Source organism: Crotalus tigris, unplaced genomic scaffold (assembly GCF_016545835.1).
Source record: "Crotalus tigris isolate CLP2741 ecotype Arizona unplaced genomic scaffold, ASM1654583v1 scf7180000018432.44079421565:4894166, whole genome shotgun sequence".
Taxonomy (NCBI): domain Eukaryota; kingdom Metazoa; phylum Chordata; class Lepidosauria; order Squamata; family Viperidae; genus Crotalus; species Crotalus tigris.
In genome coordinates this window covers 3,081,405-3,105,210 of record NW_024096999.1, presented here as the reverse complement: position 1 = coordinate 3,105,210, position 23,806 = coordinate 3,081,405, and the positions used below count along the sequence as shown (strand labels likewise).

The 23,806-nt window shown below is 41.4% G+C and overlaps 1 protein-coding gene across 2 annotated transcripts in view; it reads right to left on the bottom strand.

Annotated features, from left to right (window-relative positions):
* ZNF423 (zinc finger protein 423) overlaps positions 1-23,806 on the bottom strand; it is a 259,669-nt gene that overhangs the window by 175,099 nt on the left and 60,764 nt on the right. For both annotated transcript variants that reach the window (XM_039352432.1, XM_039352433.1), the window contains exon 3: positions 13,572-13,772. In XM_039352432.1, the coding sequence (XP_039208366.1) occupies positions 13,572-13,772 (201 nt within the window). The remainder of the gene's footprint in view (positions 1-13,571; positions 13,773-23,806) is intronic.

The following is a 23,806-nucleotide window of genomic DNA, read 5'->3' as shown; positions in this document are numbered from 1 at the left end:
TAGGATATACCATAAGCTAAACAAACAAACATTGTTTTATCATGGGCAAACTCACCTGGTACATAAATTTCAACGAATTCCCATGGGATCCATTTCATAACAGGTAGGCTTTTGAAATCTCTCCATTTGCCTACATACTTGTTTCTGTCTCCTAATAAAATCCTATCACTTCCAGAGTCTTCTAAAGTCTTGGAATCTAAAAATTGCCAAATGTGAAGACTAAGAAGTAAGGTTTCACAAAGAAGAAATTGGGTTTTTTCTTAGCAAAAAGAAACTTTGCAGAAGAGGTCAGGTGTTGCCTCATTTGTACACGCAGGGGTGTGACTGTAGGGCACTACAGTTTTATTCTTCATTGTTATTTGCTTTGTCAGCAGCTTTTGATCTTTGATGATAGAAAACAAGCTTTCTCTATATATTACAGAGGTTAATGATAGATGATAGATAGATAGATAGATAGATAGATAGATAGATAGATAGATAGATAGGGTAGATAATAGGTAGGTAGGTAGGTAGGTAGGTAGGTAGATAGGTGGGTGGATGGAGGGAGGGATGGATGGATGGATAAAGATAGAGTAAGATTTTGACATATGAATCAAATAAGAAAACAGAGGCAGACATGTATTGTACCTGATTATATTCTGAGATGTAAATCCCAACAACAAACAGTTGCATTGTCTTTATAATATCTAGCATTCGTCTTTGACAACAGAAATGCCTCTTTTTGTTATCTATTTTTTTTTAAAAAAATAATTGTTTTTCTTTTAATGGTTTGGCCAGTTATAAAATACTCAAACAGATGGAGCTAAAATTGTTTCAAATATTATGATGCCAAGGATAATTAAATAAATCTTTCAGGGGCAAAAGTCTTGGTGTTGGCAAATCTGCCTCCTTAAACTCTGGAAACATCAGCAGAAATCCAAACAAAGGTGAGTTTAGGAACTGCTATGACCCGACTGCTCTTTAGAAGGCCAGATCCTGAAGTTGAAACTCAAATACTTTGGCCACCTAATGAGAAGGAAGGACTCACTGGAGAAGGGCCTGATGCTGGGAAAGATGGAGGGCAATAGAAGAATGGGGCGACAGAGAATGAGGTGGCTGGATGGAGTCACTGAAGCAGCAGGCGTGAACTTAAATGGACTCCAGAAGATGGTAGAGGACAGGAAGACCTGAAGGAACGTTGTCCATGGGGTTGCGATGGGTCAGACACGACTTCGCAATTAACAACAACAATGACTCCTTATGAGCCAACAGGCCATCGATGGCAAAGCACTTGCCGTGAGTTCAGAGCACATTTGTCTACCAGGACAAGAAAGTTCTGCTAACACACCTGGTCCTGGGAGAGAAAGAAGCTCTTTGCACAGACTGATCTTAGCCAAAAGGCCAAGAAGCTGGACTGCAGAAATGTGGCAGACAGACCTACTGCAGAAATGTGGCAGAAGTTCAGTATTTCAAAGGTCACATCCCATGGGGAAACAACTTCCACTCTGGAAGCCAGACTGATCCTGCTTCGTGCAAAAATCCACAAAGGGCCCTCCACTTTTAGCAGGAAATTCTGATTCCCCCCCCCTCTAAAACTAAACATAGAGCATGGGATCTACCATATCAAAGATGGAACTGATAGAACCTAAAAGTGGAGTCCTTGGTGCTCTCTGAGCCTGGTTGATGATGAGCATTGATGATGCCATCTACTCTGATACTGAAAAAATCTGCAAGAAAACAAAACATGCTCAGCGAGCAACATCCTTAACCCTAACCCACACTTCAACCCTGAGCTACAAATGTTCTCTTCTATTAGAACATAAACTCACACCTCTCTCAAAAATAAAAGGTTCCTTAGCCTTCACTATCTCACTTATTTTGGCCATGTCACAAGGGGGCAATTTACTGGAGAAAACAATTATGTTGGGAAGAGTTAGTGGTAAAAGGAAACGAGGCCGCCAATGAACGCAGTAGCTGGATACTATCAAAGATGACACCAGCCAGAGCATAGAACAACTCAAAGATATAATGCAAGATGGCAAGAGGTCAAGAGACCTGGCCCACAGAACTGCCAAGAGTTGGACACAACTGAATGGATAACATCATCATCATCAACAACAACAACATGGCTTTTCACTGGCCACCACCAGATTCCACAATTCTGAGATCAGCCTCTTCCAGCTCTATAATGATTCATTGATTGATTGGTTGATTGGTTGATTGACTGATTGATTGATCCCTACCTGGTTGCAGTGAAGATTCAACCTAAGAATGCTTGCATCAGTTCTGCCCTTCAGAATTTGACTTGAAACCCCCTTCTTTAAGTCTGGGAAATAAGAATGTTTCAAGGCTAGCTTAAACATTATAGAGCTGAGATTAGACCACCTAAACCTTATTTGTGCCTCCGTGCGTGCGAGCAACCCTTTCTGCTTTCTTACTGTAATAAATCCCCTGATCTGACTTGGTCCCCGCAACCTGTTTATTATAGCCCTACAGAAAAATAAAAAGGATTTTCAATATTTTTTTTTCCTCCTCCAGGGAATATAGCAGTTTTAAGGCAGGGAGTTAGCTCGGGAAAATGGGATGGGTTGGAGCATTAGACAAAAACAAATTTATGCACACCCTCATTCTGCTGTTCCCATTAAATGTAAATTCCCCACAGGCACATTAAATAAAGAAGGAAAAGGTCAGAGGCTCTATTCAGAAGTCTTGACCATATTTATTTTATTCCTCAACTATTAGGTTTGGGGGGGGGGAATCCGAGAACAAAAAGATCTCCCTTTTCCACACTGTGTGTGTTTGTGCGTCTCTCTCTCTGTGTGTATGTGTGCGTGTTAAAAGATTTCAGTTGCGGTTTATCCACTAATTAAAAAGAATCTACCCAATAAAATGAAAAGACAGATAAAAATGTGTTTGTATGAGAACGCCCAGAACAGGCGCAGGGAACATTGGCCCAAAGCTCCATGTCTGGAATTCATAAAACCTAGATGGAGAAGGAAACCTCTTAACACAGAACTGGAAAAGAAATTCAGACAGCTGTTTTAGTCATCGTAGGCAGCAAGTTTGGAAATAAGAAAAGTAAGGGAAAGGGGAATGACGGCTTTTTTAACGGGAGTGAGAAGCAGATTCATGAAAGCGAAGTTTTTTTAAAGGAATAATCCAATGTGGTTGCATTAGGTAGTCGATATGGAGTTCATCCCTTCTCAGTCTAACCTACACTTGTAGGGTTTTTACCTCAGGATAAAGTGAATCCTTCCGGAAGCCAGTTTGAACTTCTGGAGCAAAAGAAGGTAGGTTATATATATCTAGCAAATAAAGAAATAACAAGGAGAACACTCTAATAATAATAATAAAGTTGGAACGGACCTTGGAGGTCATTGAGTCCAACCCTCTGCTCAGGCAGGAAACCCTATACCATTTCAGACAAATGGCTGTCCAGTCTCTTCTTAAAAACTTCCAGTGTTGGAGCATTCACGGCTTCTGGAGGCAGGTTGTTCCACTGGTTAATTGTTCTAACTGTCAGGAAGTTTCTCCTTAGTTCTAGGTTGCTTCTCTCCTTGATCAGTTTCCATCTGTTGCTTCTTGTCCTGCCTTCAGGCGCTTTGGAGAATAGCTTGATTCCCTCTTCCTGGGGCAGTCCCTGAGATACTGGAACACTGCTATCATGTTCCCCCTCGTCCTTCTCTTCATTAAACTAGACATACCCAATTCCAGCAACCGTTCCTTATGTTTTAGCCTCCAGTCCCCTAATCATCTTAGCTGCTCTTCTCTATGGCTTGGCTTCCTTAGGGTCTGAATATTACTTCAAACGGCAAAGGATGGATGAATGGATGGATGGATGGATGGGGAGGGAGAGAGATAGGGAGAGAGGGAGGGAGGAGGGAAGGAAGGAAGGATTGAATGCCAGCAAATGGAACAAGGAAAATCACTGCATGTAGAAAACTAGCTCCTCAAGGAGAAAGGCTTTATTATTATTATTATTATTATTATTATTATTATTATTATTATTATTATTATTATTTTAATGTTTACAGAAGGACATTCAGTTTTGTGTGAGCCCCCAATTTCCAATTTAAAACAATGCATCTCAGGAGCAGTTTCAACAAACTATCTGCCTTTTCTTCCTCCCTCCCTTCTCTCTCTCTCTGTCTCTCCTTCTCTCTTTCTCTCTCTCTCTCTCTCTCTCTCTTTGTTTGTGTGTCTCTTTCTCTGTCTCTGTCTCTTTCTCTCTCTCTCTGTCTCTCTCTCTCTCTCCTGAGTCTAGTCAGCTGCCCAGCGTTGCTTCCTTCACCCCTCCTCCCCGTACAACTGGGCATCGCAATCTGACCCAGAGACAGCATTCCAGTCTGAAAAAATTCTTGCCATCTGGACATGCCCCGGGTTACTCAGACTCCGGGGACCCCCGAAGCGATAAGATTGGTGCTGCCCAAGCTCTGGCTATGCGAAGACAACCAAGCTGTGTTGGCTCCTTTCCCCTTCGTCAGCTGGCAGCAGAGGGAAGAGGCGCCCGAGTTTCCTTGCGCCTGAAGCACAGTGAGGGAGACGTGCCAGCTGTGTTTGCAAACAAGCCAGGTTTAATGAGGCTCCAGTAAGAGCGTTCAAAATGTGTACTACCAAAAATGAAAAAAAAAAAAAATTAACCAGCAACAACAACAACAACAAAACAAGCTTTTTGCATTCCCTAGCCAGAAAGACTGAAAAGTTCTTTTTGAAGGGGATTTTGAAAAAAAGGGGGGGAAAAACGAAGGATGGTTTGATCGGCGCCAAGAATTTTATTCTCATCTGCTTCCTTCTGAGAATCGCCAGGTTGAGAAGAACGGGAGCCAAGTGGTGGTTATGGGAAAGCGCCAATCGGATTACACCATCCACACGATGCATCTGGAAAATTCACCATCAGGGAAAGGGAACCAGAAGTCAAGAGGCAGATGACACACAGAGGGAGGGGATCGGCCTCTGAAGATGGAATAAGGCTTCTTCATCTCTTCTGTTTTGTCTGTTTAGATCAGGGTCTCCAGGCTCTTCAGCTTGCCGACCTCTTTGAGGAGGTTCAGATTGTTCACCGACCTCCGAACATTTAGGATATGAAAATAGTTTAATAAATGCTGCTTTGACCAATGGTACTAGGACGAATAATGATAGACAAGCAAGTCCAGAAGCAACACACACCAGATAGAGGCAACTCAAGAGTGTTGTCCATCAAACCTTGGGTGGGGATACCATCCAACCAGCAACCTTCTCAACTTCAGGGTTTGGTATTGGCCTGGAGCTTTACAGAGACCCGACGTTGGGAAACTGCCAGCTAAGCTGGAAGGGAGGGAGGTCAAGCTTCAACTTAGCTTAGAGTCCTTGCGCAGTCACAGGAGACATAAGCTTGACCTCCTCTTCCAGCCTAGTTGACAGTTTCCCAATGCTCCAAAAGATTAATTGGCCCCAATCAACCACCTATCATTTATCAACCCCCAGGCATTGATCGATCCCATTCTGACACCCAGACATTTATTAACCTCATGGATAATCCCATAGACTCTTGGAGGTTGATACTGGTCACTTTGGGGAAACTCTGATTTAGATCCTGGTTTGCAACTAAGGCGGGCTCCCTTCTCCTTACTAAGAATTCAAAAGGAAGACTCAGCACAGGCAGAGGAGGCTGGTCGACAGGACTAGGACCTGTACGAAGGTTGCTGATGGTATCAGATATCAGGGAAACGTATTCTGTCTTTCTTTTAAAGGGAATTAACTCAATGGGCATTTCTGGACTAGGTGCAGATGGCAACTCACATTTCTTTCAATTTTGCAAGCTATTTCTGGGGTAAAAGAGAGAGAAAAAATGACATGTTGCTTCCTTTGGGAAATGCTGATTAAATGACTATTTGGAGTTTTAAAGAAAACTGTGCCATTTAAATCCAGAATCAGGAGGGAGCGGAGCCATCAGTGGTCACCGGGGAAACTGACATATGTAAACTGGAAATTGACTAGCATGTCCCTCCCCACCCATTGAAGGCCTGATGGGTGAACAGCACTGCAGCTATGCGCAGCAACCTCAAAGCTGTGCATCAGTCGATAATCTCATCCTGATGTCCTGTCCAAATAGGAGGTATGGGGAACATCAACATTCTGGTTTCCTAACTGCTTATTTTAATATGTAATCAATTCCTTTCTCATAGATAGCTTGGAAGAAGACTCGGAAAGCTGAGGTCACCAGATCTGACTGATGAAAAAACTCACCACTAGAGGGCGCCAAAAAGAGATTTCTGTTTCTCTTGGCCACCCTCTAGTGGACATCTGAGAGTCGTCATGGAAGATACTAAATCTCTGCAACCAGGCTCCAGATTAGAGAAACAGCATTTCCTTTGCTTCTTAAACTCCGGCTTGAATTTTGTAGTTCATGTCCAGGTTCAAAAGAATACCAGTAGGACAATCAATGGGGCAAAAGTGCCTGGGTGGGCAGGAAAGAAATTCCATAGGGGCCATGGTCTGCTCCAGACTCCCAGTTATTCCTAAGTAGTCCTCCAGTCTCTCTAGGAGAAATGCATACGAGCTTGTGAATATTCCACAACTCTAATTTAAAGAGGTGGGTTTTTTTAGTTAAATAACTCAAACTAAGAATGTGCTTGTTCTTGCTTTGTCCTTTCATACCCAGCTTCCTTATCTGGCTGTCTGAACCTTCTTTGACTCTTGACATCTAGTCCTCCAAATATGCTACTTAGAAATGTTTTGAAAGTAGGATTGCCTGTTGACTATCTGCAGGAGAAGAGCAGGCAGACCCAGGGGATGGAGTTAGGCATGACATCAGCCTAGAGTTCTTACATTTCCACAAAGGTCTAAGTCCAATCCCTCCTGAATTCCATTGACCCTTATCTGGTGCCAATTCAGGGTTGAACTTTAGTTGACTAGATTCTTGTGTATGGGCTTGAGCAATAAATCTTCTTAACTGCAACTTAACATAAGATCCTGAATCTTCCAAGTCTGACATTAGTATAGCAAACTCTTCCAGTTGAAAGGTCTGATGGGTCTTTAACTCTGGACTAGGGAATGTATGGGCAACCCCAAGCAGGACACCTCAATGTGAATTACAGCCTCAACGTGCTCCCAAGAAATCAGCTGCTGGCACTTGAGAGGTGATATGGGCAGAGTGGATATGATCATATCAAATGGTGAATTATGGATCTGTCTTCCAAGAAACTTTGTAGCTCCTCCACTGAGTCAACCATAATCTTCCAAAATAGCTCAGTACGATCTGCCTGTTCCATTAAGGCTCTAAAAACCCACTGAGTCGTGGTGGTGCACTGGTTAGAATGCAGTACTGCAGGCTAATTCTGCTGACTTGCCAGCAGTTCGATTCTCACCAGCTCAAGATTGACTCAGCCTACAGGCAGATCGTACTGAGCTATTTTGGAAGATTATGGGTATCTTTGTGGATTTAAATGACAAAGAAACTACTTTAATGTTGAATTTATTAACTGCAGCAAGGTTATTAGTAGGCTCGTATTGGAAGAAGGACTCGTTGCCTACTTTAGAAGAACGGATATTTAAAGTTTCTAACTTTGCAGAAATGGCAAAAATTTCTGCTTATTTGAAGGATCATACACAAGAAAGATATATTATTGTATGGAGAAGATGGATAGATTATATTCAGAAAAAATATGGTACTATAAAGTTTCATTTATTTTATGAGTAAATTTTATAGTAATTGTTGTAGAGATTTGTTTATATGTCTTAATTTAAGGGGAGTTAAAGGTTAAGTATGATGTTTTTTTTTCTTTTTTCTTTCTTTTTTTCCCTTTTTTTTATTATTGTTAACCTTCTTATTAATAACCCTGTATTCTGCTCTGGGAAGCGAGGGGGGGAGGGTTGAGGATGGGTGGGTGGGTGGGTGGGTAATGATAATATAGTTATGGCAAATGCTTGGGCATTTCCCCTATGCTGCGTTCATGTGTATGAGAGGGATGAGAGGGGAGGAAGGAGTAGGGAGGAAGTAGGATGGTTAGAGGAGAAGGGGAGGGGAAGAGAGTAGGAGGGGAGGAGAGAAAGAGGAGGGAAGTAGGGAAGGTTTAGAGAGGGTGGACGCAGCCTGGGGGGAATGGGCAGGCGGTACCAATGGTTAATTGTATTTTGTATGAATAAATGGAAAATAAAAACTTTTTTAATAATAATATTAAAAGCCTTCCATCTTTCCAAGGTTGGTAAAAGGAGGACTCAGGTTGTTGGGGGCAACAGGCTGACTCTGTAAACCACTTAGAGAGGGCTGTAAAGCATTGTGAAGCAGTATATAAGTCCAAGTGCTTTTTTTTTAAAAAAAAAATACAAAATAATATTTGTTGCACAACTTGGAAGTTTTGCAGCGTATCTAAGTAGAAAATTGCAAGCACAAAGAAAGTTCTCAGCAAATTCCTGCCGCTCCTCTAGTTTCTCAAAGCTTCCTATGCACTTAGCGACAAGGATGCTTAGAGTACTCTGGGTCCCCCACGCCCTCCTAGACTGCCTTTTTCAGGACTCCATTAAATGGCAACACTTTTGCCTTTACGGTAAAGGGATCGAAACGGCACCATCAAAACCGATTCCATTTTCAGGTCTGCAAAGAGCGCCAAGCCTAAAGTGCTTAATCATCAAGCTCGATGGAGCCTTTCCTGGAATTCTGTTAACTCTCTGTGATTTAATCTCATTATTATTTCTCTTATTGAGAGATCAAACTACAGAAAGGGCTTTGCTCAGCATGTTCTCGGCGTAGTTCAAACGAGGTAATCAGTTGCAGCTTGCTTTGGGTTTAAAGGGGCCTAAACCCATGTTTCTCAACCTTGGCAACCTGAAGCTAGATAGATTTCAATTCCCAGAATTCCTTAGACAGTTTGTTGAACATCTTCTGTGTACACTTAATGAAGCTTTTTCCTGAAATGGACTGGCCCTGGCCACATAGGATGGGCAAGACAAAAATGACTTCACTGCCCCAGTGATGGGGCAGAGTTTCATATTTAATTGAAAAAATAAATTGAAGCACACAACCTCAGCCAACACATCCGCCAACTGAATAGGAAATACATTTGAGTCCGCCAGAGAAAACCTCTCTCACACACACCCTTTCCCAGACAAAGAAAAATAAAAGAGAGCCAATAGGTCATTACAGCTGCAGCTGTCTAAACTAAGGGCACAATCCACGGGGAACATTATCCAGAGAGACATGCAGGAATAGAGATTTGCTTCAGTGCGTTTGGTGCCACGCAAGATCCCAGCGGGAAGGACAAACAAAGGAAGTGTTACTTCGCATGACACAGAGCCTATTTTTGTGGCCCGGGACGCCCAGTTTGGTGAGGGCCAGAGTCTGGTAGCTCAAAAATAACTCTCTCTAACCTGCAGGCTGAGGATTTTGGGGAGCACCTGAGAACAATGACAGAAGAAAACATTTGTAGCTCACAATGTGGAATTCTTGATGCTCTCTAAGCAAACTCCAATCCCTTCTAGCACTGATGATGTTACCTATTTTGGTAATGAAACATCTGCAAGAAAACAGCCGAGCTTTGAAAATGCCAACTGGAAGAGGCTTTATCATTTAGAAATTTAATGGAAACCAACACCAACAATGAGGGTGTTGCAATTCAGGGACACAAAAGCAGGTTTCAAAATTCTTCTCGATCTCGGTTCTCACCAAGACAATTTTTCAGCCCCTAACCTTTCTCATGGAATGGTTAGTTGGGATGAAAAAGGATGGTTCTAACTTTGTCCTCTCTGGAGCAATGGGAAAATAAATCAGCAGTCACAGAAACAAATCCGAAGCTCTACCTTTCAGAATTTCTTTGCAATGGTCTGTGGTCATCCAATTTTGGGGGCATTCCATGATTTCACTTGACCTCTAAAATTAAATTCTAATAATTTTTAGGATCTTGATGGCAGTCCGAAAATCATGCAGCAAGCTTCATGTAGGAAGGAACATGTAGGAAGATTTAACACCGCCTCAACACATTTAATTTAATTGGAAAACATGCCTGTGCAGTGCAATAGGTTACAGCAAATAATAGCAACAACTGAAAATGACAATTATACTTTCAATGCAGCATGCAAGAGTTTGGAAATAGCCACCCTCTTTAAGCTTTCTTACTGCTAACTTGGTTTGAAAGAGGTAACCTGTAAGTTGCACAGCAACAGACGAGGATCTCATGAAATGCTCGGGGACTCCACTTGTAATCTCATAGCATCCAATTCATTGATGTGCTAATGTGCTATAGATACTCCACCATCAGGCTGAGAAACCAGAGAGGCAGAAATTTATGAGTTGCCACTTTCTCCCCTCTGGGTGAGAAATAAAAGTCATAGAAGGAAGAAGAAACTCAAGAAATACTATCCAGTCAAGAGCATATGGGTTTTTCTGCACTTTAGGAATTAAAAGGACTCCATCCTTGTCCCCACCCATCTCTGGAGGAAAACAAATAAAAGAGCTCCTATTTTTAATTGACATGTGCCAAGGAGATGAAATACTATCTAGCATTAAGCAACACATACAGAATTAGCACTGGAAGAGGAGGGGGGAAAGGGGAGGGGAGGGGAGGGGAGAAGAGAGACGAGAAGGGGGAGAAGAAAGGGGAAGAGAAAGGGGAGGAGAGGAGAGGAGAGGAGAAGGGAGGAGAGGAGAGGAGAGGAGAGGAGAGGAGAGGAAGCAGAATAATTTGTCCAAGTAATATTTTAGCTGTTCAACAAAAAATTTGGCTAGTAGAAAACTGGGAATGGAATGGAGTTCTCTCACTTTTTATCATTATGTAGGGCATCAAATAGAATCAGCTTTTGCTTCAGATCAGTAAGTTCAATACAATCATACCTTTGTTTTTGATCAATTTTGATCTCTTTCAACCTATCTTTTAGAATATGGTTGTGGACATGTCCCTCCAGAATCAAACCCTACAAAACTTGTCTGCCTCTGCTACAGCTGCAGATACTACAATTAAACAACACAAGAATTTAGTTTCTTTTCTGTTCTGAGGATGAACAGGTCAACGGCAAATGTCTTCTTACTTTCTTTTAGGTCCCTTCTCCGAAGCTACGCATCCCCATTTAGGGGATTATAAGTTTAAAGCTTATTTTAAAAAGTAAGCAATCTAGCTGGTTGGTTCTGGGCATCAGAAATGAAACAGAATCAATTAAAGAGGAAATGAAGACATCAATGTTTTTGATGGAGATTTTGCCCTGAAATATACTAAGTCACAAAGAGCAGGTGAAAATGGCTGTTAATTTCATGCCCAGGCAGAAAAGTAACATTCAACACCACACTGCAACTTCCGTACACTCTAATGAATTTCTAAGGGACGGCGCCGAAAGAAATGGTCCATCCTCAGCTTTGAAGTTATCACCTACAATCTTGCCCTGATCCCAAACTGCAGGGTCAACCAAACTTCAGCATCCCTACGGAAGTCATTAGTTATATTATATTAGCTGCAGTTGTAACATTATCAACCTGAATACATAACTTATTGATTTGCTCCCACACAAGATCCCTAAATGCTTCAAAACAATAAAGAGGACACTGACTCACTGAGCAAACTCAACGGCAATGCGTTCTCACCTCACACAGAAGTGGAACCTGTTACAAATTTAGACAAGCCCCATTCAGATGATGTGGTGGAATCTCCAGCTAGACTGGAGGGAGGTGTTAAGAAGGGATTGAGTTTTTAGGGCACAAGCCTGACCTCCCCCGGAATCCTTGAAATCTTATCTGATGGTTTCACCAGTCAGTCTGGTGAGATTCTTGTAACATAGCTGAGCAGCAATAAAGCTTCTGTTTGGAATTATTTACAAGTGATTCTGGTTGCCTTAACCTGATGGATGGGTATTATAAGGTTATTCTCCAACCCCACTGATATCTGATTACTTTCTTAAAACTTTCTCTTTGCTGTGAGCGTGTAGAATGCCAAGCACTGTGGAAATCAGGAGATACAGGCAGTTTGAATGAGCACAAAGATTTATTGCAAGCTTAACTCTCTACAAGAATCTGAGCTACTAATGGTCAAGGGAAATGAGTGGGAATTAAGAAGCCAGTCAACGTGGGCTGGACTTAAATCTCTTGCAGGTGACCGATGATGCATTTGACCCCTCCCTCAGGCTCAGCCTGGTCATCTCCTACAAGATTTGTGACCTTGGCCTAGACTAGAAGTTTACATTTTTCTCCATAGCAGAAGTTGTACCTTATGGAGGACACATAATAAATGATGGGAGGACCTACTTTAGAAGGAGGAAGATGACCTCTCCTCTAGATCAGACATGTCAAACACAAGGCCCGGGGGCTGGATATGGCCTGTGAAGTGGTTTCATGTTGCCCGCGAAGCCATCCTGGAAACAGTGAGGGAACGGTCGCCGCTGCCTTGGCCCTGGCCCAGGCCAGCCCAGAGCCAATGTACAGTTTTCTGATGGCCATCTATGCTTAAACGCATTCAGTCTTAGCTCCACAAGGCTGTCTGGAAACAACGAGGAACCAGCCCCTGCCGTGTCGGCCCCGTCCCCTGGGTGCATGTTGGGGAGGTGTCAGCCTTTGTGAGGAATGAAGAAATGGATCATGCCTTGGCGCTTGCCCTGGTCCCACCCCCTTCTGCCAGAGACCCTCAGATCTGTCCCACTCCTGCCCAGGCCCCCACAGGCATCCTTGACATGAACGATGTAGAGCTGGCCATGCCCACCCAGTACGCCACACCCACTCCATCCACGCCCAGCCAGTAGGCCACACCCACTCTGGCCACACCTACCCAGCCCCCCAAGGACAACCACAATGCTGATGTGGCCCTCAATGAAATTGAGTTTGACACCCCTGCTCTAGATGCTCCTTAAATCCCTTAGAACCCCAACAATGCATTAAAACAGGCTTGACCCCATTCTAGTTCTGGTGGTGAGGCTGCGATGGCCCACTGCGGAAAAGATGCTGACTGAATTCAGGATGAACCTGATGGAAGATGGAGACCAGGCTGAGTCCGAGAGAGGGGTCAAACATGTCATAAGTTACAAATGTCTGCGCATCTTGAATGTCTTTCTTATCTCCCACTCATTTCCCTTGACTGCTAATTGGCCAGATTCTTATAGAGACCTTATGCTTGCAGCGAATACTTGTTTGAACTGTCCAGCCTGCCTGAAGATTTCCCCGTCACTTGTCAAATCCCTCATGATAGCTAGGTCAAGAGCTGAAGCCTACCCTCTACAGAAGAGTCCTTGGTTCAGTTTTTAGCATTTCCTGGTCAGCCTGTGAATTGCAAAATCATGGCAAGGAAAAGAGAAGAGTTTGCTCAGAAAAACTGTCAAAGCTTAATTGTGTCTTAAAAAGCTAAAACAACCTCCTGTATCGCTGGTTGCCTGCTTTTTTTTAAAAAAAAAAAAAAAACAATAATAATCATCATCATCTCAACTTATTACCGCCAGATCTGCAACTGGAAAAGCTAAGTTGCTTTCTTAATTTTAATTTTATTGAAGAGAAGTGAACAAAACCTACCCAAGGCACCACCGCAGAATTACATTAACAGTAAAATTACATTATTAATTCTTTAATCTCACTCGAGGCCTCAAGCTGTTGCTATGTCCAATTACTCAGCTAACCACCTGTCAGATTTGTAAAGCGAGTTTAACATTACCTCCTGGACAGTTGTGAGCTCGGTGCTCGGTCAAGTCTGCCAAAGAGTCAAAGTCCTGCTGGCAGTTATCACAGGTGTAAATTGATTCATCCTCCATGTCTTCATCTTCCTCATTTCGTTCTTCCTGGCTGGTGATGCTGTTTCGCTCTTCCAACGCCCGGATCTCTCTTTTATCATTCTCCAGCTCTCTTCCCAGACCTCCTGCCAACAAGAAGGAAAGTCACTCTCAAGTCTGGATTGCACCCCCACCTCCCCCAGGAAAGAAGCAAACGGAGTGACTTGAAAGGAAAGTCCTGTAGGTTTTACCCAGAGTCGAAGGTCTGGCAATGAAAACGGTTATTTTGAGCCAATTCCATATAGCGAAAGCCACAACCAGATAAAATGAATGCTAGTTGGGAGGGATGCTACTCCCGGGAGAGTTTGCGTTTTGTAACAGCTGAGATATTGAGCAGGACTCCTTTCTTCATGTCCACCCACAACCCTGGAAGATCACGGCGTGGCTTTCAGCCAGGCCATCTTGTTCAACCTTGTCTACCCTAAAAGGCTGTTGTAGCAGGGACAAAATTAGGGGGTGATCTGTCTGTCTGTCTGTCTGTCTGTCTATCTGTCTGCCTATCTATCTATCTATCTATCTATCTATCTATCTATCTATCTATCTATCTATCTATCTATCTACCTACCTACCCACCTACCTATCATCTACCTACCTATCTATCTATCAACTATCAATCTATCATCTACCTACCTACCTACCTACCTACTATCTATCTATCTATCTATCTATCTATCTATCTATCTATCTATCATCTACCTACCTATCATCTATCTACCTACCTACCTACCATCCATATCTATCTATCTATCTATCTATCTATCTATCTATCTATCTATCTATCTATCTATCATCTACCTATCATCTATCTACTTACCTACCTACCATCCATATCTATCTATCTATCTATCTATCTATCTATCTATCATCTACCTACCTATCATCTATCTACCTACCTACCTACCATCCATATCTATCTATCTATCTATCTATCTATCTATCTATCTATCATCTACCTACCTATCATCTATCTACCTACCTACCATCCATATCTATCTATCTATCTATCTATCTATCTATCTATCTATCTATCTATCTATCTATCATCTACCTACCTATCATCTACCTACCTACCTACCTACCATCCATATCTATCTATCTATCTATCTATCTATCTATCTATCTATCTATCTATCTATCTATCTATCTATCATCTACCTATCATCTATCTACTTACCTACCTACCATCCATATCTATCTATCTATCTATCTATCTATCTATCTATCTATCATCTACCTACCTATCATCTACCTACCTACCTACCTATCATCCATATCTATCTATCTATCTATCTATCTATCTATCTATCTATCTATCTATCTATCATCTACCTACCTACCTACCATCCATATCTATCTATCTATCTATCTATCTATCTATCTATCTATCTATCATCTACCTACCTATCATCTACCTACCTACCTACCTACCTATCATCCATATCTATCTATCTATCTATCTATCTATCTATCTATCTATCTATCTATCTATCTATCATCTACCTACCTACCTACCATCCATATCTATCTATCTATCTATCTATCTATCTATCTATCTATCTATCTATCTATCTATCTATCATCTACCTACCTATCATCTATCTACCTACCTAGCTACCATCTATCTATCTATCTATCTATCTATCTATCTATCTATCTATCTATCTACCTACCTACCTACCTACCTACCTTTCATCTACCTATCATCTATCTATTTACCTACCTACCTACATCTGTCTATCTACCTACCTACCTACCTACCTACCTATCTATCTACCTACCTATTTATCTATCTATCTATCTATCTATCTATCTATCTATCTATCTATCTATCTATCTATCTATCTATCTATCTATCTATCATAGGCCTTATGCCTGAGATGGGTGGAGATGTCCATTCATTCTCTGCTCTTCCTCTCTTTTTGTCTTGCCTTTCATTCATTCATTTCCCCTTTACTCCCTGCTAAGTAACAGATATCAAGGAAAGGAACAGATCTTTGCCTAGAAATGTTGAAGTCCAGACAAAAAACCCTGTGATTTTATCAGCCAAAAGTTGCATATAGTCCTTAACTCACAGGGTACCCAGAGTAAGTTAAGGAATCATTTCCAAGTTATCATTGAGCAAGCTGGCACTTTATCATTCTTTAATAAAATTAAAAATTGAACACATGAACTAATTGTTCCCATATTCGAGACGGGAAAGACAATTAGCATTGTTGAACACTCGGAAATGGGAGGGCAGCCAAGAAATGCAGCTTATTTCTGGAAAATGTCAAAAACCCAGGGCTACATCTTTTTACTGAGCTTGCTCAGCACTAGAAATCAAAAATTTCTCAAATTTGCCCTTTCTAGTCAAGCCAGAATAAAAAACAAAACAAAATTTAAAAAGGCCAGGTCTCACAACATTTAGTACCATTCAGTCCAAAAGGGAAATATTAAAAATCATTTTAGACACAAAGGAGGGAGGGAGGGAGGAAGGAAGGAAGGAGGGAAGGAAGGAAGGAAGGAAGGAAGGAAGGAAGGAAGGAAGGAAGGAAGGAAGGAAGGAAGGAAGGAAGGAAGGAAGGAAGGAAAGAAGGAAGGAGGGGGAGGGAGGGAGGTCCATACTCATTTCAGGGTGGTGATAGTAGTGACCACATGAAGGCTACTTTTCCCTGAGTTCCTATTCTACAACTGATTCTGCTACCCCATAGGAAACGTTTTAGATTTTGCCTTGATTTTCAAATATTGCAATGCTCCAATGACAATAAAACCATAATTTAGAAAAAAGGGAGGCATTGCAAATATTGATAGCATTTTTCTTAAATGTGCTTTAAAAAAAAAGCTCACAAGTTGCCATCTATTGTAAATCCAGGCTAAATAGTTAAATTGGCTACTATCATTAGTAGCAACTGTTTACCCAAGCGCTTTTAATCTTATAATCCTAACACTTATTTAAGAGAGCAGCATTCTGTTTCTTTTATCTTAGATGCCACTGACAAATGCCAGCTGTTCAGTTTATCCTATCCTAATAGTCAATGTAATATCCAAATGCCTATTTTTTTTTTCAAGTTACAGGAGGCTAAAACTAAGTAACAAAAACACAAAGAATATAGGATAGAGATATTCCTTCCCTTCACATGACAATGAATGTTTCCTACAACAACATTACAGAACAAAATGACTTTCAAAGTTTCAGAAATCAAACACAATTTTTATTCCTCTTTCTCAAGCACAGTAAAGCAAGCTGTAATACACACATTTTTTTAAAAAAAAATGGTCCAGCATATAGTTAATGGTGTTGGCTTCCTAAGACTTAACAAGTTAATAAAATTGATCTCGCTGTAGTCTTGTAATGAAGAACAGTAGGATAAGGCTACATTTGAACCATGGAAAATTGTATAGTTACCTTCTTGTGACCTCCCAGAGCTGTGGTTATTCTCTCTCTCTCTCTCTCTCTCTCTCTCTCTCTCTCTCTCTCTCTCTCTCTCTCTCTCTCTCTCTCTCTCTCTCTCTTTTTCTCTCTCTCTGCTGCCATTTGTATGATGCTGACAGCAGATGGGAGAGTAGAAGAAAGAAAAGGAAAGCTCATGTTGTCTTGATCAGATAGATCTGCTCAGACATTATGAATACACACTATGAATATTGAAAGGACAAGAAGCAATGGATGGAAACTAATCAAGGAGAGAAGCAACCTAGAACTAAAGAGAAATTTCCTGACAGTTAGAACAGTTAACCAGTGGAACAATTTGCCTCCAGAAGTTGTGAATGCTCCAACACTGGAAGTTTTTAAGAAGAGATTGGACAACCGCTTGTCTGAAAAGGTATATTGCTTCCTGCCTGAACAGGGGGTTGGGACTAGAAGACCTCCAAGGTCCTTTTCAACTATGTTATTCTAAAGTAGTTAGGGCTCTTGTTGTTCAATCATTAAGTTGTGTCCAACTCTTCGCAACCACATAAACCATAGCAGGCCAGCCCCCTCCCCTGTCTTCTACTGTCTTCCAGAGTTTGCCCAAACCCATGTTCACCATGCAGATGACACTATTAACCATCACATCATCCTCTGCCATCTCCTTCTTCCTTTTGCCTTCAATCTTTCCCAACAGTCCTTGGGATTTTTCTGAGGAGTCTTCTCTTCTCCTTTGGTGGCCAAAGTATTTGAGCTTCAGTTTCAGTATCCGCCCTTCCAAATAAACTGTCAGGGTTGATTTGCTTTAGAAAGTTAGGGCTCTACTAAAAACATTAGAAGAGCAGGCACAATATTTCAGATGCCAAGAATCAAGAAGAAGAACCTACAACGTGCTGATGAAATACACATGAATGGAGAATGGAGGAGAACCCAAGTTCAGTTCTTTATCTGAGGTCGTTGATTGTGCTGAGATCTCAAGGTGGGCATCTAATACCACTTTCTGCCACTGTTTCTCCATAAAAATATTCGCAGGTGGATTGGGGTGAAAGACCATGACTAGTTCAAACTTATCTAGTGAGTTTTCAGGGAAAAGCATACATCTCAGTTTGGATTTTCTTAGTTGAAGTTCTAAAATGAGAATTAACAACTGGAATTAACAACATTTCTATGGCTCCTGGAAACTTAAGGGATATCCAAGGACTTCCAACAGGTTCTAGACAATAGCTATGCACTTCCACTTTATGTTATTTTGCTGATCTCTACCACTGCTTTTACCAAGGGCCATCAGAGACCTTGTTTTTCAGGCACACTCTGTTAGTTTCCACTGAAAGCTGGGGAATCTTCCATACAATTTCTCAGGATCACATCAGAGGAAAATCAAGAATGGCTGAAGCACCACAAAAGACTACGCATGTTTGTCAGGCAGTCAGGGTTGTTTTCCATTGCAACTTCAACTCGTGTTGACTTCAACTTCTGGAACTCTCAACTGCATTGATAGATCTGGAAGAGGGATAATTAGGAAATGGGTTTTCACCTTTCTGCTCCATTCCTGGGGAACACTCAGATAGGAATCAACTGGACCAAAACTTCATTGAAACCAAACAGTTTGAACCTGTTTCCAGAACAGCAGCAAGATACGGGCTATATATACTTCTGGAGGAGAGTATTTACCATGAGGTATTTAACATCAGATATGGTGCTGGCTGGCAGCTTGACTGACCTCAAATCAGATAGTACAAATCCGTGGGAGTCATGAGGATCAATGGCTATTAGCTCTGACAGCAATGTCACTGCCTCTGGAGGCATCTGCCAAGAAACCAGTAGACTTTCTTATGCAGTTGATGGCCACTGTGGGAACAGACTTTTGGATTGGATGGACTGGGGGTTTGATCCTGCAGGACACTGCTTAGGTTCTTATGTTCTTGTTCCAGATAAATCTTGCCATCTCCTCTGTATCTCATGGACTTCACCAAGGAGGGGAATTTTCATTAGAACTTGTGTCAGTGAGCCAAGTAGACACATTCAATTCTAGTAAGGCATTGCCTCAGGTCTCCCATGGGTGGCTTAACCACAACTGTTCTTCACAATCCTGGGTTCATACAATGTTCTAAGCCATTAACTAAGCAACCCACATTTTGTCTTACAGAAACATGGGAAAACAGTCTGCAGGGCTTAGGAAGTTTACTTCTGGAATATATATTTTCTTTGAATTAGATTGGATCTGTACTCCTTGTCTCCCAAGGCACACACATCTATTCTTCCTTCAACTCTGCTGTCTTCCAGTTCTGAGAATACTTAGTTTAACAAGTAAGTAGAAAGCCTTATTAAAGCCTGCTAATTTTTATATGTCACTCAAACCGTGAGTCACTTTATTTTTCATTACTGCTGAAATCTCCTACAGGAACTCTCATATTAGGTTTCTTTATTTTCACCACCAGTAACATGTCATTTTTAATCAGCTGTTTCTTCTCCTTTCCCTTATTGCTTCAGAATTAGAGAGCAGTTTTCTGTTGTATCTTTATTGCTACCTTTTCCCTTTTCACAAGGTTATTGCAACACAAAATCAAGTAAATTTCACATCAGCTCTAGGCAACTTTAAAAGCATTAGCTTTTAATATGTTTTACATGTGTGTGTGTGTGTGTGTGTGTGTTTGGTTATTCGGGTTTTCTCCCACGTGAAATTGGAAATGTCTTGGCGATGTTTCGACGAAGTCGCATTTGTCATCTTCAGGCTGGTGTTTTCGGCTTCGTGCTTCTAACCAAAGACCTATGTCAAAACGTCGCCAAGACACTTCCAATATATATATATATATATATATATATATATATATATATATATATATATAGATATATATATATATATATATATATATAATATAAAGACATACATATACATCATACATATACATAATATACATATACATATACATATACATATATATACATATATACATATACAATACATATATATATATATATATATATATTATATATATATGTCTTTGGCTATTCGGGTTTTCTCCCGCGTAAAATTGGAAGTGTCTTGGCGACGTTTCGATGAAGTCCAATGTCCCAACCTCAGAAACACACACACACACACACACACACACACACATATGTGTGTATATGTGTGTGTGTGGTGTGTGTGTGTGTGTATATATATATATATATATATATATATATAGATATATATATATATATATATATATATATATATATATATATATATATTTTCTGGAAGAAAGAAGGAGGGGAAAAAAAGAGGAGAACCTGCTTGCAATTATTACTTCTGCTCTCCCTAAACACTTATATTACTAAAGTGAAATGCCTTCTAAACACAAAGACAGATCTGGGAAGTAATTACAGAAATGCATTCAGGGGCAATAATTCTATATTAACTGTCAGCAGTATACATCTTCTGGAAAAGCACTTGTTATGAAGGAATTATGTATGTCACAGACAGAGGTATTAAAGGCAACTGAAAATTGCAAGGATATATTAAACGTAACTCCAAGTCCCTCATCGGGGTTCAATTTATGTTTAATTTGTTACCTTGAAGTTGAGCCAAGACATATAAGAACATCTGTTAAGCGATGCAAATATGCAGACAATTCCACCAATTTCTATTTGAGAGACTTATATTAAATCTTAAAAAAAAAAAAAATAGAACACGCCATTAGCAGCATTCCCACTTGCAATATTCAGTTTTGCTAGGGGGACAAATTGAAGACAAAGGAGATTTGGGGCAGGAGACGGCAGTTCTGGGAAGGAAGGAAGGAAGGAAGGAAGGAAGGAAGGAAGGAAGGAAGGAAGGAAGGAAGGAAGGAAGGAAGGAAGGAAGGAAGGAAGGAAGGAAGGAGGCATCACCAGAAGGTCCCCATGATTGTAGTACCTTATTAAGAATCACTCAACACATTCAGTCTAGATTTATCTGCACATCATGTCAAGCAACAGATTGGGGTTTTGAAACCATGTAGCCAGTTTAGTGTAGTGATTAAGGTGTCAGGCTAGAAGCTAGCCATTGTTAGTTCTAGACCTGCCTTTGGCCAAAAGCCAGTGGATGACCTTGGGCCAGTCATTCTCTCTCAGCCCTAGGAAGGAGGCAATGGCAAACCACTTCCAAAATCTTGCCAAGAAAACTGCTGGGACTTGTTCAGGCAGTTGCCAAGAGTCAGTGTTGACTCAAAAGAACAGATTATCTATCTACCTACCTATGTCTGTCTGTCTGTCTGTATCTATTATTTCCACAGTATTGGCCCCTGTTTTTTTTTTAGTGATTCTATTTTATCTCATCCCCAAAATTAAATCAGCCTGATTTGCCAAGTTTTCAGGCCAATATTAGCCTCCTTTCTTTACCAGTGGTGGGGACTGAGGGGGGAAGTCAATTGTCTTTCCCACACCCATCCCAGTTAAGCACACCAGAACTGGAGCACGCCAGAAAGGTCCTGCCACGTCATTGACATCATTACATCATCACAGGGTTTACTGCCGTTTCTTAGAAAAAGGTGACCTGGAGCTTCAGCCTGAACTCATCAAGACTTGCTCGCCTCTAAACTATTATGGGAAGTCAGACCCAGGGCAATTTGCTTGCCTTCAGCTTCCCATCTTGCATAAAGCTACCCATTATGGCTTAGCATTGTGTTGGAATCTGGCCACTGAAGTCTTTTGAAATTAAAATAAACCTGTCCTCAAGACTGCCACAAAGTTGGGGTGGGGAGCAAATTTTCCTAAGCATCTATCTACCCGTTTATAATTGCAGGTTTTCTTTTGTCTCTAAAGTTACAATTCCTTCTTCTCTCAACTCCCAGTGTGCAGAAAGCACGCACTTCATCGCCATCGTACAGGGTTTGCCATTAGACCTGGCTAAAGTATATAACTCACCGTCTTCTTCCTCACTGGCCATGCTGGCTAGTCCTGCTGGGAATTGTAGTTCGGCAAGATCTGGGTGTGCCAGTCCTAGGTTAGATGCTCCCAATAGCTGGGCCAAGGCCTTGAAGGGAGAAGCCAGCCAAGTGTTAACTGAGCAACACTCAGTCAAACACACAGAGACCCAAAAGGAAAACACTTTAAACAATTAACAGGGATCTCGCCAGAATTTTCAGTAGTGATGTTTTTATTTGCCTGGGTGCTCCCTGCTTCTCATTTTCTTCCAAAGATCCTTAATTGGGCCTCTGGTCTATGAAGTAAAGTTCCTGGAGTTTTCTCATTCTCAGAGGAGACCCAGCCAAGGTGGGGAGAAAGGACTGCTCATAATATTGTTTTCCAGACAGAGCTAATAGCCACCATCTTCCACTAATGAAAATATGTTGGGGAGAAGAGAAAAGGCTGCTGTTGTAATTAAACTTGAGAAGAGTTCAATTGGTGGGGGAAGAGAAATTAAATTTATTTACATGCTGTTCTGGTGCTGATGAAGCATTAGCTATTTGGGAGGCCTCCTAATTAACCTTCATTTAGTTCACATCCTCTTTTTTTTTTTTTGGAGATCCGTCTCCTTCTACAATCGGGAAAACGATTGTTATTAATTATTACCTACTTGCTCAGTTTATATCCCACTTTCCCACGGAGACTACACACTCAAGACGGTCAACATTTTGAAGCAACCCAAAAGGTCTATCAATCAAGGGGTCGCGAGGACCAGCCTCCTCATCCTCATCTGGAATAAGAAAAACAAACAAGCCAACACATTTTTTTTCAGGCCCCAAATTTGTACCTTGAACCTTAAGCCCTTGAAGCTGGGCATTGGAGATGCTGGAAATTAAAGGAAGGGAAAGCCACTTTGAGAACACGATTCTGAAAAGAAACATGGGAGAAGGCTTGGCCGTGAGGAAGATGAAATTATGCAAATGTAAGTCTTTACTTTCACCCACTCAATGCATTCTCTTGTTGATGTTCACATCTCACTCCCTGAATGCCTCTTTTTTTCCAGAGTTCTGATGCCAGGAAGGACCATTTCCCTCTAGACTTCTTCATCTACGGAGAAATGTTCAAAGCAGGCAACAGAAGTGAGCGAATCCCACAGTGAACTCCTTAAGTAAACTCACTGAAAGGAAGAAAAAACCTTGCATCTCATGATGATCCATTCTTTTTTCCAGTGTCTACCTTGGCCGTCTAGACCAGGGGTAGGCAACCTTGGCTTTTTATGACTCATGGACTTCAACTCCCAGAATTCTTGAGCCAGCCATGCTGAGGGGAAAGGGAGAGGTTTCCAAGCTGAGCCATGCTGGCTCAGGAATTCTGGGAGTTGAAGTCCATGAGTCATAAAAGAGCCAAGGTTGCCTACCCCTGGTCTAGACCAGTGATTCTCAACCTTTCTAATGCCGTGACCCCATAATACAGTTCCCCATGTTGTGGTGACCCCCAAGTGGGTGTGGCCACCAATAAGAGGGAGTAGGACAGCTAGGGAAAAGGGAAAAAAATGGCGGACAGCATGGTTTGGTGACCCCCGTGAAATGGTCATTCGACCCCAAATGGGGTCCCGACCCACAGGTTGAGAACCACTGGTCTAGACCAATATTTCTCAACCTTGATGACTTTAAGAAGTGTGGACTTCAACTTCCAGAATTCCCCAGCCAGCTATGCTATACATCTTAAAGTCATCAAGGTTGAGAAACATTGGTCTAGACAACATCTTTTCCTCCTCCTTTGTAATTATTTATATACTTTTACATTACACATCTTCCTACGGAACACACATGCATCTGGTTGAACAGAAATATTTCTGTTTTTTTCCAAAGC